At 39.8% G+C, this 15,441-nt stretch overlaps 1 protein-coding gene across 1 annotated transcript; it reads right to left on the bottom strand.

The window, feature by feature from the left end:
* Positions 1-7,834: 7,834 nt before the first annotated feature.
* On the bottom strand, positions 7,835-14,438 carry LOC105187951 (axonemal 84 kDa protein). Its single transcript, XM_025298162.1, has 14 exons — positions 13,588-14,438; positions 13,198-13,384; positions 12,873-13,013; positions 12,594-12,668; positions 12,293-12,492; positions 11,984-12,162; positions 11,070-11,333; positions 10,757-10,918; positions 10,509-10,662; positions 10,095-10,380; positions 9,469-9,564; positions 9,011-9,232; positions 8,768-8,875; positions 7,835-8,033 (listed from the first exon to the last, which is right to left on the bottom strand). Exons 1-14 carry the CDS (start codon positions 13,665-13,667, stop codon positions 7,893-7,895), a joined length of 2,295 nt encoding a protein of 764 aa, XP_025153947.1. The 5' UTR covers positions 13,668-14,438; the 3' UTR covers positions 7,835-7,892.
* Between the last annotated feature and the right edge of the window lie 1,003 nt (positions 14,439-15,441).

The following is a 15,441-nucleotide window of genomic DNA, read 5'->3' as shown; positions in this document are numbered from 1 at the left end:
ACGAAGTGGCAGAGGAAAAAGAAAATAATGTTACGTTATACCTGATAGTCTGCTGTTGTTAACAATAATATAGAAACTCGAGTCAAATTCACGCGCGAATTTGCTCGGTACACTCGGAGAGTGTACGCCGTTGATGGAAAATAAAAGGACAAACGATTCATGTTATATCTAAACCAAGTTTAGCGTTAAGCGTCGCTCGCGTCCGGGAAGATTGCTGGCGCAGAAGCGTCTAACGTTAATCTGGCGAACTTCTGGCGGGATAATCAAGGAGACGAATGAAATCGGCCGCTTGCCGAGCTGCGGTGTAGCACGATTTAATGAGGTTCTCGCTGTATGTTTGTTTCTTGAGGAACGTACAAGCTCAAAGAGCGACAAAGCAACATCGCATTCTCACTGACACATATTCCGGGCTCGTATTTGCTCATCGATGGATGAGCAACTACAAAACTCGGAAATTTCGCGCGATTTATCGCGTTTTACGTAAGATTAAAAGTAAGAGCAAGCTTCCCCGGCTGAGATGAGATCCAGGCAGGCGAGATTCACGCGACAAAGAATTCTTCTACTCCGCAATATTCGCTGTGTATTGGGTGTACTCGTATTTTCATTTCTTACTTTGAAACACACATACACACACACACATACGCGCACAGACATACACATATAATGTATATCGATCCAATTTTGCATTGTTACCGTAGCAATAAAGGCAACGGCGGTGCGTGCAAAGGAATGAGCTCTCCCTCGTAGTCGTGGAGTTTACCGTGTAAACTTACAAACGCTTACGTTGTATCGATGACATGGCAATTTCACTGGCGCGACAGACGCTTTCTCCCAGTGAACTTTCCAGACGCAAGTGCGATGCTTTAGTGACATTCCCTCGCGTACAAAACGAGTCACCGGGATATCGCGAGATATTACACAGCCAAGAGCTGACAGGACGTTTCTTTCTTATATGTTCGTTCGGCGTGATGAAAGAGTGAAAGAGAGAGAGAGAGAGAGAGAGAGAGAGAGAGAGAGAGTGAGAGAGAGAGAGAAAAATAGAGAATAGAAATATCTCGTTATTAAACGGTTCACTTACACTTTTCCCGTCTCAACCTCGCTCCCTTTTCCCACACCCCACCCATTTCCCATACGTTTCCTTTTACAATCGCGCGATAAACATATCCCGGAAATATTTTTACATTTAAGCGTTACATTTGGGTCAAAGGTGTTATCGATTTTTCGTAATTACAGCAGCCTTCCGCCGCGTGTACGCGGAAGAGAGATGATACCATAGAGATTAGCGGAAACACGAAAAGAAAGCGAGTAAAAGAATAGTCTATTATATATATATACACATATACATACAACGTGTGAGTAAATGATTATACTGGTATATATATTATACGGAAGTATCGAGTAGCACAAGGATTAGATTAATATTTGTATGTCGTAGCATGTATACATTGTATATATATAAGATACAGAGTGTTTCCCGGTTTACGTATCACGTTAAAATGATGGTATAAACACGAGTACTTCGAAGTTCGTTACCGTGAGAACAGGAAGAAGAAGAAGAAGGGGAAAAAAGAGAGAGAAACTTAGCGAGACCTTTACCGTTAAAGTAGGATCATTCCGCGTGTTATACAGGGTGTTAAAGAAAAAAAGTAAATAAAAAAACATGACCCTCCCTCTCTTAGTCACCTCAGTTCGGTATATGCACTTCGAAGTTATCTTCCCCGTCAGTCCCCCCGCCAATCGTAATTGAGTTACGATCTGGTGGGTTTTACGACGAAACAGATATCTCGATTTGAAAAATCAGTTAGTAGTTTGTTGTAATCATATCTTTTCGTTCTCCTCCCTCCCTACCCCGTCTCCTTCCCCCCCCCCTCTCTCTCTCTCTCTCTCTCTCTCTCCCCCTCCTATTTCTGTATTTTTCTTTTTCTCTTTTTATTTAAATTCGGTTAAGTCTATTCAACCTTCCTATTTCGTCGAGAGCATATATATCGACACGTTTGACGAAAGTGCTTTCGTATCGAAGCGATTCCCCTAGCCGCTTCTCGTACGATCATAACGCGAAAACAATAAGGTGCCAAAAGAATTTAGAAACCGTAAGATCACCCTTCGTTCGCCCGTTCACGTCATGCGAGTCGCGTTATATACGTGCCGATAGCGGTAGAGGAATGAATATGCGCGATGGGAGTTATGGTTGAAAGAATTGAATGTGCTTGCGCGTTTCAGTCTTTTTTTACATGATTCGTGCGTCCGATGTCGTGGATCAGAGGCATCGAGCGTAGGTGAAAATTGTCTTCGCATCGCCGAGATATACGAAAGCGTACGAGCGAATCGAGGACAACGTACGCACGGTGTCTCTACTCTACAGCTCCGCTTTGCCGTTCGGAATTGAAACGTGCAGGTTTACCTTTCCGCTTCGAATTGTTACGTGTAATCACATTGTGCTCTTGATCTCTTCTTTCCGCTCTATCCGTGTGAATCGTGACACGTGTATCATACTCAAAGCGCGAACTCGGCTTTCACATCGATAAATCGCACCCTTGTGTAAAGAAGCCAAGTACAGTGCCGGCAAATTAATCATTGTTTCGAATAAAACTCCGGTTTTTTTTTTCAAGAATGATCCGACTAATGAAAGTTCGTTGGACTGGTGAGAGAGAAACGAGTCAGTTGAACATCTCCGAACATTTATCATCGCAAACCACCCCTCCTCCACACTTCCTGATTGTTTCGACTCGTCCCTCTTCGCGCATTACCTCCCGCAATTACCTCCCGCAACGAGAATTACTCATGCACTCTTCATCTTCCCACTCTATATAGCTCCGATGATGAGTCTCTCGTTTCTTCCCTCAATATCAGTCATACCTCTTTCCTTCATCGATTCTGATCTTTCGATTACCATGGTTTTAACGTTTGTTATAGACTGGGTTGAACGTGTATAACGTTTAAGTACTTAGTGTAATGCGAAATGTCGTGTGTGTTAGGCATACTAATCTGTATCGTGATACATATATGTCGAAGCGTAATCATAGTGTTAACCTAGTTGAGGATAAATCGAGAGAACGAGCAAACGGTGAAGCGATTGCGGCGGCGAGAATGCCACAGAAACGTTCGATGTTCGATGTTCGACTTTATGTTGCGCAGGCTTGCAAAATATATTAATTCTAAATACTTATATAAGGGTGAATGAGGGGAGCGTAGGATGAAGTAACGAGAGAGAGAAGTATCATTTAGCGAGTAGAGCGAGCATGCGATAGTCTGATGCGGAAAGTGACGTGGGCCTTATATCATGGATTACCTCAATTGTAAGCAGCTTAAAGATGCAGTTTCGTGCACGTGACGATGTCAAAACTGATGATTTCAAACGAAAGAAGAAGGAACAAAAAAAAAGATACAGTAGAAAAAGAGGAGCAGGGGAAAGAGGAGGAAGAAGATGATGATGATGTACCGCGATTCGTACTAGATATTAATAAAGGAGCCATCTTAACTTTCGATAGTGGTTTGCTGTTGCACGACGTTTCTTCCGAGATGTAAATATGCATATTTTGCCATGTCGAGTCCGGAAATCTTTGCACTCGGCGAGCTGTTCTTCATCTTCCAATTTAGCGATCCCTTCGCGAAAGGAGCAGATCGGATATGTCAAGTACGTAGAATCAACGCGAAACGGTGCGAGGTGGATTTCTTTTCTTCAGCAAAGAAATGAAAAGCGGTCTTGACACGCCGCGGTTTCTCGATTTTCCACGTTGCACGTTCTCCAAAGCAAATCTCCATGCATAATTTCACCTTGACGTTAAATTATCGAAGCGAAATTAACCGAGAGATGCGATTTTGTTGTTCGTTCGTTTCGTGAAAATTCAGTCCGTCAAATTGGAGACATCCAGTTAAACATTTGAGTTGTCCGAATGACTCGCCGAGTGCCAAGCGTCGAACGCCGCTTAATGGCAGCTCTCGAAAGATTCTTGAAAGATTGTAACACGCCTAAGCGAAATAGTTGTGTCAACCTACAGTGATTCCGGAAGAAAGTGCTCGTTCACATTGATTATACTTTGACGAGCTCGGAGCTCGTTTCTTTTGCATTTCGTTCGAGTTGACTTCCGAATCCTTTCATAGATTCAATTGAAAGTTGAGTTGAAACGTTGATACTGTGCAATCCCCTGTGTCGAACGAGTCGCTCGTCACATTTTGTGTTAATAATCGTAAGCGCAGAGGTGACGGCGCATTCATGTTACTTTGAACGAAAGAACAAAGACAGACACGTGTGGATCAGCACTAACTATTTGTGGCTCCTTTTATTTCTCGTTACACGGTGCATTCTGCGACAGTGAACCAGCAACATATCCCTGCATACATGTACATATTATATATCATAAGTGTTAAGTCGAGATGCACACAGTTATGTAGACACGCCAGCGTGCGTCGAGAAATGGTGCAGCAATCGATTTTCCGGATCAGCAAAAATACGTTGTGAAGCGCGCTAAGCAGCGGAGTCGACACGAAGAGACTCGATATATTGTATTTTAATAGCTTACATGATCCGTCTGTGTTGCTTCAAAAGCGCGCGATGCGAACGAGTCAACGCTGTTTAACGATGCGAAGCAGAGAGAGAGAGAGAGAGAGAGAGAGAGAGAGAGAGAGAGAGAGTGAGAGAAAGTGTGTGTGAGAGAGAGAGAGAAAGAGAGAGAGAGAGAGAGAGAGAGAGAGAGAGAGCAAGAAGAAAAAGAACAGATATAAAGATTCTATTCTTGAAATCCGAGTCGCGTTTTGTGTACATCCTCCTGAGACCTGATCGCTACGCTTTTTAGTGATATGCATGTCGCAGCCGAGTTTAGCGGCCCGAGTAGTAGCGATTGATTTAGCGCGATTACAAGTTAGACATAATTGATTTGTTTTATCGTAGCGAATAGTCGTTATTCCTTTCTTACAACGATTACACGCACGCACGCACACACACACACACACATATATACACACGAGATGCATGTGCCAGTTTAAGATGCATTACGCACAATAGTGACACTATATGATAATATGAATAGACATATTTGAACAACAAGTGTAAAACGAGTTGTTTATAAATTATTGTATATTTTGTACGTTTTTAAAAATATACTTCGTTGCTCGTGTCTTCTTACTCGTGAAAATTCGGTGAGGCCGACATTTTTACGATCATGTCAATACCTTACGATGTATACTTTACGATCATGTCAATCGCAAAGTTGGTTTCTTAAATCTTACCATAAATAAATTATAAGAAAGGCTGTATGATGTGCAATCGAATAATTTATTAAGAATGGGTTTATAAAAGTCGAACGTTAGTTGCATATTTATGCAATAATTGACCTTAATAAGATAAGTGTCACGATTAGACACGATAAAATTATAGTATAATTACAATATAATGAATAATATAACTTTATAATGGCTAATTTATTGTCTTAGTAAGATTAATTATTACATGAGTGTATAACAGACGCACTTGTAATTTGCGCTCGGCTCTTGTGGACCTATCGTTAGTAGCTTACCGTAAACTTTCCTCTTCGCTATTCGCCGCCATCGTCGAAAAGAATAAGGAAATGATTGTTTCGTGACGTGAGTTATGAAACGTTTCGCGAACGTTTTGGGACGAGCGAGTATCTTCCGATTATTACACAATTACATGCATCACGTGTGTATGAAAATAAGTTGCTCCGTGTGCAAGGTCATAAACAAAATGTCCTGTGTTGCCCAAAATACGCAGAGTCTCGGGAGGATCTGTTAGGCTCGCGTGCAGAATTCGCGCGATCGTCGAATTTTTCGCCTGACGGCTGTTGGACACGTAAATCACTTTAGCTACTTTTTTATTGAGCGCGCGTTAATCGAACATTTAGCGTTGCATGTATGCATATTATTGTACGCTGCTTTTCGCGAGGCTGGCTCCTTATGGATGTTGTTTTTGTGAACGCATTGAAGGCCATTACGAGAGATTCTTTGTTATGTTGCGTTTCTCATTGAATTTTATCATATCGGAGAGGAATAAAAAGTTGCCTCACAGACGGAGGGTGAAAATTACGTTCGTAAAGTACTTACAAATTCGAATCATCATCTGGTCGTATAGAAACCCTATAGGAAACCTGCTCTACGAAAGAAAAAAGAGAAGAAGAAGGAAAACAATACGACAAAACGATCTTACTCTACGCTTTCAACGATCTGACTCTAAAAATCGATTGCAGATACATTCCTTACGTGTTTTTATTGTGCAATTATTTATTATAATAATCCGATTGTCAGGTATATCTCTCTCTCAGATGGAAAATAGATGTCTAAAAGCGAATGAAAGTTCACGACGAGAGTGATTATTTTTCTTGACGATCTGTTTCTATACACGTACGAACAATTATATTTTTGATTAAAGTAAGATTCTAGGGAGAAAAAGCAGATATAGAAAGACGATTGAATCAACGCAACGGTATTTATATTCGACAGATAATTTTATTACACGATCACAATATTTTTGCATCTGATTTATATATACAGACTGTATAGTAGAGCGAGGAAAGGAGGCAATGTGATATACAGGGTGTCCCAAAACTGGTGGATTTTTTGTTAAGGGGTGAAAGGGGGTGTAATTTGGAACCGAAAGTTTCTCTACCACTTTTGGATCAGATCATTTTATGAGTTATTAACTAATGAATCTGACCAGTTAAATTATTCGGCAGGCGCGCATACAGTGGAGTAGGATTCAAGTTTTAACCTTAATCTATCAAACTGAAAATTTTCAAATTTAGAGAGGGGGAAAGAGAAAAGGGAAGAGATAGGCCTGGAGGGGGCGGGGGCGGCAGGAAGAGGAGGGGAGAAAGAGAGGTGGCGACGTAAGTGTAAGATCTATTGAAACACAGAAAGCAAAAAACTGTTTTCCACTTAATTATAATTAATAAGTTTTACACTTATGCCGTCCCCTCTCCTTCTTCTCCTCCTGCCTCCTCCTCGCCTTCCTCCGCGCCTATCTCTTCCCCTTTCTCTTTCCTCTCCTCTGAATTTGAAAATTTTCAGTTTGATAGACTAATATTAAGACTTGAATCCTCCTCCACTGTGTGCCGGCCCGCCAAATAATCTGATTGGTCAGATTCATTAGTTAATAAATCATAAACTAATGTTCTGATCTTCTCCAGGAGTGATAAAGGAACTTTCGGTTCCGAATTGCACCCCCTTTCACCCTCTAAGAGGAAATCCGACAGTTCTGGGACACTCTATATATCGTTACTTCGAAATACCCAGCGGCATTACAACATGCGATACTTACATACCTCTCCCAGATAGACGATAGTAGCCCCGGAACAAAGAAAAAAGCGAAACGTAGTTCGACGCGACGGTGTGGATCGAGAAGACGTTATTTTTGCTGCATAAGTGAATTGTTCGCGATGACGATGTGACGATAAAAGGAAAGAAATTAGAAAAAAAGAGAGAAAGAAGAGAGAATTTCACGACCGTATCTCATAAATATATAAACGAAGACTTACGGTGTGTATACATTACATTACCATTTTGATAAACGGTATTGTATCATGTACCATTTAATTATATGTTTGGCCGCGATTGCCCGAATACAGAGTTAAGTCGATTGAGTGACCAGTGACCCAAAAACATGTTAATTCACTGAGGGGTTAATAATAAACGCGATTATGATTACGCAACGATGTTTTCGCGGTGTTTCTTGCGTTTCAGAAGCAAGCAAGCTGTCAATGAAAAATACATTTTGTGATGCAACTATCGGTAGTGATACCGTTTCTTCGTTCACTATTCGATTAACAATTTAGTTTCACCAGAGAGCTAGTTGACAGTCAACCGTAGAGTGATCCCGCGTCGACAGCATCGTGGTAAGACGACGAATTTAGGCTAAGTCTCTTGCTTTTTGATTTAATTTCTCAGGATGACATGTTGATCACGTTAGTGCGGCCGAGAAGTTCGACGACGGTGCTGACCAGCTTGAAGGAGATGTTTTTGATCAAAAGCCGAGTCTTCACGCCGGCGTTTTGTAGCGCCAAGTTGTACAAATCGGCGTAAAACTGTCACAAAAACATTTTTTTAATCTCTCTCTCTCTCTCTCTCTCTCTCTCTCTCTCTCTCTCTCTCTCTCTCTTTCTTTTTCTTTTTCTTTCAGTTAGTTTTTGGTATTTGGATAGTATTGTTTAAAAGACACGAATTTTTTTTCGCACTTTCCTCTAATTAAGTTATGGTACATCATTTTATTCCAATATAAATAATTCTAATATATATATATTTTTTTTTTAATTTTTTAATTTTTTAATTTAAACGTATCAACAGCTCGCATTATTTCAGATGACAAGGTAAGTATGATTAAATTAAACGTTCTAGTCGATTGGTAACTTTTACATTAGAGATTTGCAAAAGTTCGGATCGTCGGGTATTACACTGGTTGTGAGGAAAAGATGAGTCATTTTACAAATATAGAATGGAACAATTATCTCTGGAAGGTGATAAAAAATATTGCATAAAACAATGGCAGAGGTTTCGATATCACATGTGATGTTACGTATTTTGATACTTTAGCTGTGTGAAAATGACGTATTCAGACATACGCCCATCTAATATTTCTATAAATATTACGAGACATGATATTTAATAAATATAATAGCGCAACCGATGACTCATTTGGCATAGGTGACAAATCGTGAAAAATTATCCGCTACTGAAAATGTTAAAAAAAAATTTTAAAAAAAATCCGACGAACTGTTGCAGAACTTCGAATATTTCTCGGCATCAGACAGATGAGATTTACCTTCGAATTTTCACCATCCACGGGCACGTCGGAGAACTCGGAGCTCACTTCAGTGCAAGCTACTACCATTGTTCGCGAGGGGGTCACCAAGAGGGTCGCGTTCGTTTGCTGCAAGAAAGCGAGACGTGTGAGGTATCATAAGAGATACTTCTCACGACGGAATTTTGAAAAAAAAAGAAAAGAAAAGAAAACACATTTATTTGTCGACCGTGAATATTATCCCCGCTGCGAATACAGCAGTACCTCTTTCGCGAGGCATCCGTGGAGCTCCTTGAATTGCACGACGATCTCGCGGCAATTGCGATTGGCGCTCCATCGCGACCAGGAGAACGTGTACGCTGTGCAGAGCAGCGCCATGCATTCCCGCAGGTGCTTCTCCGTCACCGGATGTTTCACCGGAAGAGACTTCACGTAGCTGAAGGCGTCCCGCTCCGGAAATAGATCGCACCCGGCGTCGCGCATCTTCTACGACAGGCAAAACACGTGTCGACTTAGTTAAGCTCGATTGTTACTTTTTCTCTCCTCGGCTCTGTCTCTGAGTCCTGGAAGCGACGACCGCGTTATGTGCGTATGAAATTTAATTCCCACGAACGCAAAAATTCGGGAAGAAAATTTGTCTTCTCGAGAGAGGGTAAAGCTATCTTTATACGTCGCACTTTTCGCGTTATCGCGAGCACTTGCGAAATGTTGAAAGTTTTTACCTCAACCAGGAAGTACAGTTTCATATATTCCCCGAGAATTTCCTTTATTGCCGTCGACATACCACCAGCCAGTGAATTTAAGCACACTAAGTCCTCCTACGAGAACAAGCAACATGATCAAGTTCGCGTCTACGGAAGCTCGTATTTTTCCTTATGTCTTAAGAAGGAAAAGAGGAAACAAGACGACAATACATATGTGTATTTAGAAATACAAGTACTCTCGCGTGGAAAGACGTTGAATAGTTGTGCAGCGTGCAACTTGTATATCGAGTGATCTAATAGTTCGCATCCTTCACGTTTGCATAAAACTCATGTTTTCTGTGTAGAATAAAAGTAATATTGTTCGATATATTCGAAGCTTCAAAACTTCTATATAATTCGACGTCTGAGATTGAGGCTCGAAGTTTCGGATAATTCAACTTCGAAGCTCCTAACAGAACTAACTCTGGGGTTGCGATAAAATTCTGTGCAATTAGTACCGGTCGAATATCTACATTTCGAAATCTTGTTATTCGAGTATAACGCCTAGAAGTTCGAAGCTTCAAATCAATGAAATTTATAGCCCTAATATGGCGTACTCGAGCAATCGATCGTAGGCTGATATTGGAATCAAAATGATCGAATACCCGGACTATGAATTCCGCTTGGACGATTGCGGCAGACACATTGAGCACAACGCCGCCGCGCGCGTTTCTGCCCATTTCGGGCTTAAGTTCCCAGGTTTGGAAGGGAATGTTGATGAACTTGAAAGCAGCGAGCCCGTGAACACCTAGCCTGCCGGTTCTGAAAGTGATGGTCTGCTTTTCCTCGTTGTACTTGATGTCGTGCACGTCCTGCGTGGACCACATATTTTTTTCGGGAATCCAATGTGCCACCAACGGTGGCTCGAACCAGATGATCGAACTGGGAAGTCTGTGAAGGTTGCATTGAATGCGATAAGGATGACTTCCAAATTTTGCTTAAAAATCGGATCGGACACTTTTGGTTTAACTCAATGTATGAATTGTTTAAAAATACGCTCTATTCTTTTTGGGATATACTTCAAAGTTATTAGCGCCAGAGCCTCCATCGCGGTTTCCAGAGCTTTCATTTCCGCCTCGATCACTTCCGGGGTCCTTTCAGAATCAGGTGCTGGAGGCGGCGCCTTGTACGGCTTCGAGAATGGCACAAATTTTAGTTCTTTGGGGATTTGCACTGCAAAAAGATGATTCAGTACACTTGACGAGGAAGCGTGCAACAGATCTTTGTGCGATTAATTGAAAACGATTATTTGTGGGTAGACACTTACAGGTGGTAAGCAAAACGTCTCTCCCCATGTCTTTGGGCTGCGGAGGCTGATAAATTAAATCGATATGTATTACTCCGCCGAGTATCTTGTATTTTCGCAGATTGATCTCCGTCTTCTCGCATCGCATGAACAGCAGCTTTCTAATCTCTTTTTTGGTTTCCTCTAGGATATAATGATTGTGATTAATGTGTTATAATAATAATAATAATATAGTTTATGACGTATTTTCTTTTTTTCTTATCTTTGGCTTATCTTAATAGCACAAATTTATAACTTTGAGAGATACGCCGATCGCGCTTGTCAGAAAACGCACCATCTCTCTGTAGAATGATCTCGTCAGGTACAGGCAGATACGGTAAACGTTCCGGTTCCTGTATCGGTTCTGGTTTCGTCTGCACACCAAGCTTCTTTTGTTGCTTCCCTTTTCTATCGGATTTTGTAGGTTCCGGTTCCGGCGGATGTTCCATTTTCTCGAGTATAGCTTTTTTCTCCTCCAAGCGCAGGCGACGTCCTTCAGCCTGTTCCTCACGTATCTTCAACTTCGAGTCATATTCGCTCTGACAATAGGCGAGAAAGTCTGAAAAATGTACAGGAAAAAGATCCATATCGCATCTCTCTGCGAGATTACAGAGCGAAATTAGAATCTTTTTCTGGGGATGTTTTTGCAAGGCCTACTTGCTGTCCTTACTTTTAGAAGTTTCCATCGATAAATGTTTAATTTTTTTACAAAGTTTTGCATGTTATTATACAAAATCGGTGTTTGAGACACAGAAACTAATTCAAAAAGTGACTCTTTCAAAAACAATGAGTTCGCAGTTCTCGAAGAAAGAATCTCAGCTCGTATAACTGAATGAGGATCACAGGAGAATTCGCTGACAAGAAATGGTACCTCTATTAGCTACAAACAGATTGTCGGCTGATTAAGAACCTCCTACAAAGATCTTTCTATAATCTAATTTTCCAATCGATCTTTATTCTTTCCAGTCAACGGAAAATCTAGTCACATTAACAGAATTGTTTTTTCTATGCAATGTCTAAAGAGACAATGACTAAGCTTGTACTTGATTCAGTTTCTGGATGTTTTAAGTTGTTCCTACTCCTGAAAAAAGAAGTAAACTAGAATGTTCGCAAAACGTTGGAAAAAAATTCACAATAGACGCAGTACCAATCTGGAAACTTGGAAAAGTATTTTTTTGCACTGTGGAAGTCTAAAACATCAAATCTCACTCATAATATGGCCACTTTCATATTCGCGCGGCAACTCCGGCATGACGTAGGAAGTCGCGCGATCCGAATAATGATCATACTTCACCCACAATGCTCGTATTGCCATGCAATAACAATCGATGTCTGTGGGCATTTTAACGGTCAGTTCCATTTCCTCGAAGTGAACCTCGATCGGTATTCTGCCGAGACAACGACAATATTGGCGTTATAAATCGGTATTGTGACGAACCGAGAGATGTATCCACGGTGTACGCCGCGATATTTCTTCGTTACGCATATGTGTGCATGTTTCGTTGAAACGATACGTGCCGATCTTTGTCAGAGGGCTGCTTCAGTTTAATCGGCCATTTTATCAGAGCCCAGATGCAACAACTGACATGTCTCGAGACGTTGCTGTACCTCGTCGTTTTTATGTCTTCACGTACCATGTCCCGTTCTATTTGCCGCAGCAGAGCGTAGCACGCCATGTCTATCCATTTTTGAAGCTTGTCTCGGAATCGTTGGCGGATCTGTTAAACATGACCGTTTCATGAACCTCGAGAATAACATCGATCCCTTTACACTTTTGAGAGAATCATGCTCAACTGTTTAATCGCACGCGATTACTCACCGTTTTGCACTCGAACAGGTAGTCAGGCGGTCTCATCAAAGAAAATCGCACTATCTCGTCGAGTTTTGTTATTAGCTGTGAAGAGAAATCCGATGATAAGAGTTATCCTCATACCACTGACGAGAAGAGTATTTTTCTATTGTATTCCTCTACGCACTAGTGACAGTAATTATTAAAATCGGATATGTATAATCGTTTATTAAGCACACTTTCACAACAATGCTCATGAGAAACGTTAATATCAGCGAGATCAGCACAATTATATAAAGATTTACGCACGTAGATAATAGTGTCGTATTTCTTAGTGAAGTTGCTCATATTAACTTCCTTGTCTTCCATAGACCACAAAAACAAGAAGGTGTTCATGTCCGATAAGCTGCCGGGATTCGGCAATCCATCGCATGTCATGTATCTAGACCACTGAAAATAAATAGCCCGCTACATATATTCCATTCGTCGAATCTCAACATTGTACGTTACACACGGAGGAGCTTGTTTAGTTTACGAGTAGATGTGATAGTTTGCGAAGTTAAAGTCCCACATAAACGCGTTCCTCGAAAGTAAATTCTCGAGAGAAGGAGAGCCAACGGCGATATGTTTTTACATTTTTCTCTTTTTCGGCGTCAGCTACGTACTCCATGAAGGCGCTTTCATGATCCTGAAGCGCGTGCCAAGTCTTCTCCAATTGAACCTTTCGCATTGCAGTCTCTTTTTCATCGAGCAGCACTTGCCTCTCTGCATTATACTTCTCCTGTCGAATCTCCTCGTGCATGTCTTTGATTATTCGCGCCCTTCGAACGAATGTTTAATTAATATGCTGATAAGTGACGTGAGACTTTGAGTTAACACATGCGATTGTAAATGCTTTCGCCAACATCAATTCCTTACGTCATCTACTTGCGTGCTTTAGTGTTTTATTGTATTGTACAATATAATCTCAACACAACTAATATTCTCAGTTTTTTATCTTTTATCGTCATATCTTTTATTTTACCTGATCTCTTCAGCTTCGGCAGCTGCGGCCGCGGATGCCGCTTGCTCCCTCTCCACAGCTTTACGCGATTTCTTCGTCATATTTCTGACTTCCGGAGACTTTGTCTAAATCGAACGAAGTGTAATCGAACGAGGTAGTGATCTTTCACTTTAATGAAATCGTCATGTGAGAAGTATGCTACGACTTGTACCTGCAAAGTATCGAAAATATTCGAAGATAATCGAAGGAGCTTATAGTCGCGACGCGCTATGTCAATATAATAAACATTAGAACAGAACAATATCATCTTTCTTGTGTATTCTCTCGATGGCTTTCTTTTGCAGCGACAAAGTATAATAATAGGACGCAATAATATTTTTAACGTTGAACATTGAAAATATGTCCTAATGTGTGATATTAAGTTATTGAAATAGATTATTAAACTAATAGATTTCGAAGAATAGCGCTAACATATACACTTGTTTTCAATGTATATAATCTGATATATAATATGTATATAATCACTTTTTTTTCGATGTAATTATAGACAACAAGAGAATTTATAACTTCGATAATTTAAAAATAAATTTTCTTATTGGACATCGGCTGTGTTCGAACTACATCAAACAAAAAATCTCGAAGCTTTGAAACCACGTTCATGATATGTAATAACGTAAAGCTAGAAGAGACGTTTGCATAGTAGCGTTGAAAAATATATAACGATGCAAAAATAAAATTACCTGCATCGCAATCCATTCGTGCATCTGAAACAAACCAATACATTACGGTGAGAATGAAATTCTTATTTCACTTATAAAAGATATAATAGTAATAATATCAATATACATAATTGTCGTAACCAAACCTATTGTAATTACTAGACATAATTATATATATATAATTATATATATATATATATATATATATATATATATATATATAATGAACAAGTATAAGAAAGACTTATTAATAAAAGACGTACTAATAACAAGATACGTGACGGCTTTGTTGCTTCCGAAATTCGTAAGTCTTTATCTTCCTCGTATTCATCGTATTCAGTTTCAGGTACAAAAGGAGAGAATGGAGGTCCATCTTCGAAAAACGCCACTTTTGTTGTTCCTTTGATTGCCTCTTCTTTTTCGGCTTCTGTTTCAATTTCTGCCTTAATAGTTACATCTTTCACCACTTCAACATTATTCCAAGCAGAATCTCTAAAAATGAAAAAATTTTGATGTCAGAAGGAGATAGAAAGTATTAAGATAACTTAAACAGGTTAACGGAAGCAGTTAGATCTCTTAAACAAGATGTAATTAAATTTATTGAATTAATAAATTTATTATTTTTAATGGCTGTTATCTAGTGATTATTATCTTTAATAATGACAGTTATTATACGTTTTCATCTTGTATTTCACATCGCGGGTGTCGTTGTTGGAACTTTTGACTTTTTCCGTGGCTTGCATTACATTCACCGTGTGTAGGAATAATGTCTTTTATTTGCGTTTAATTATTAAAAATAACCAATAAAAAAGTTCTAATGAATATCTTGTTGCTGTAAGTGATTTGCTCTTATCAGTAAATAATACAAAATATTTCTGTCAGTTTCAACTGCACTGTTGATGGCTAATTAATTCTATAAGCGAGGTTAAGTAGAAACATGTCAGATCTCGAGTAATCATGAATGTCACAACACTTAAGAATCGATAATCATTAATAAGAAATATAAAAAAAATACGTATGTATACATATATCGATGTGCCGAAGTTTGTGTGAATTATAAGAAATTTTGTATAGGTACAAAACCTTTTGTATAGGTATACATTTTGTATAGATGTAACATGTATGTACATCTGTATGTGTAACATGTGTACAATTT

This window comes from Harpegnathos saltator, unplaced genomic scaffold, assembly GCF_003227715.2.
Source record: "Harpegnathos saltator strain DR-91 unplaced genomic scaffold, Hsal_v8.6 scaffold208, whole genome shotgun sequence".
Classification (NCBI taxonomy): Eukaryota; Metazoa; Arthropoda; class Insecta; order Hymenoptera; family Formicidae; genus Harpegnathos; species Harpegnathos saltator.
This window is presented reverse-complemented; position numbering and strand designations above follow the sequence as displayed.

Coding starts and splice junctions, on each gene's coding strand:
- LOC105187951 (XM_025298162.1), bottom strand. CDS start 13,667: ATGACGAAGAAATCGCGTAAAGCTGTGGAGAGGGAGCAAGCGGCATCC. Junction 12,669..12,872: donor AATACGACACTATTATCTAC/GTGCGTAAATCT, acceptor TTCTCTTCACAG/CTAATAACAAAACTCGACGA. Junction 9,233..9,468: donor AACTGTACTTCCTGGTTGAG/GTAAAAACTTTC, acceptor TGCCTGTCGTAG/AAGATGCGCGACGCCGGGTG.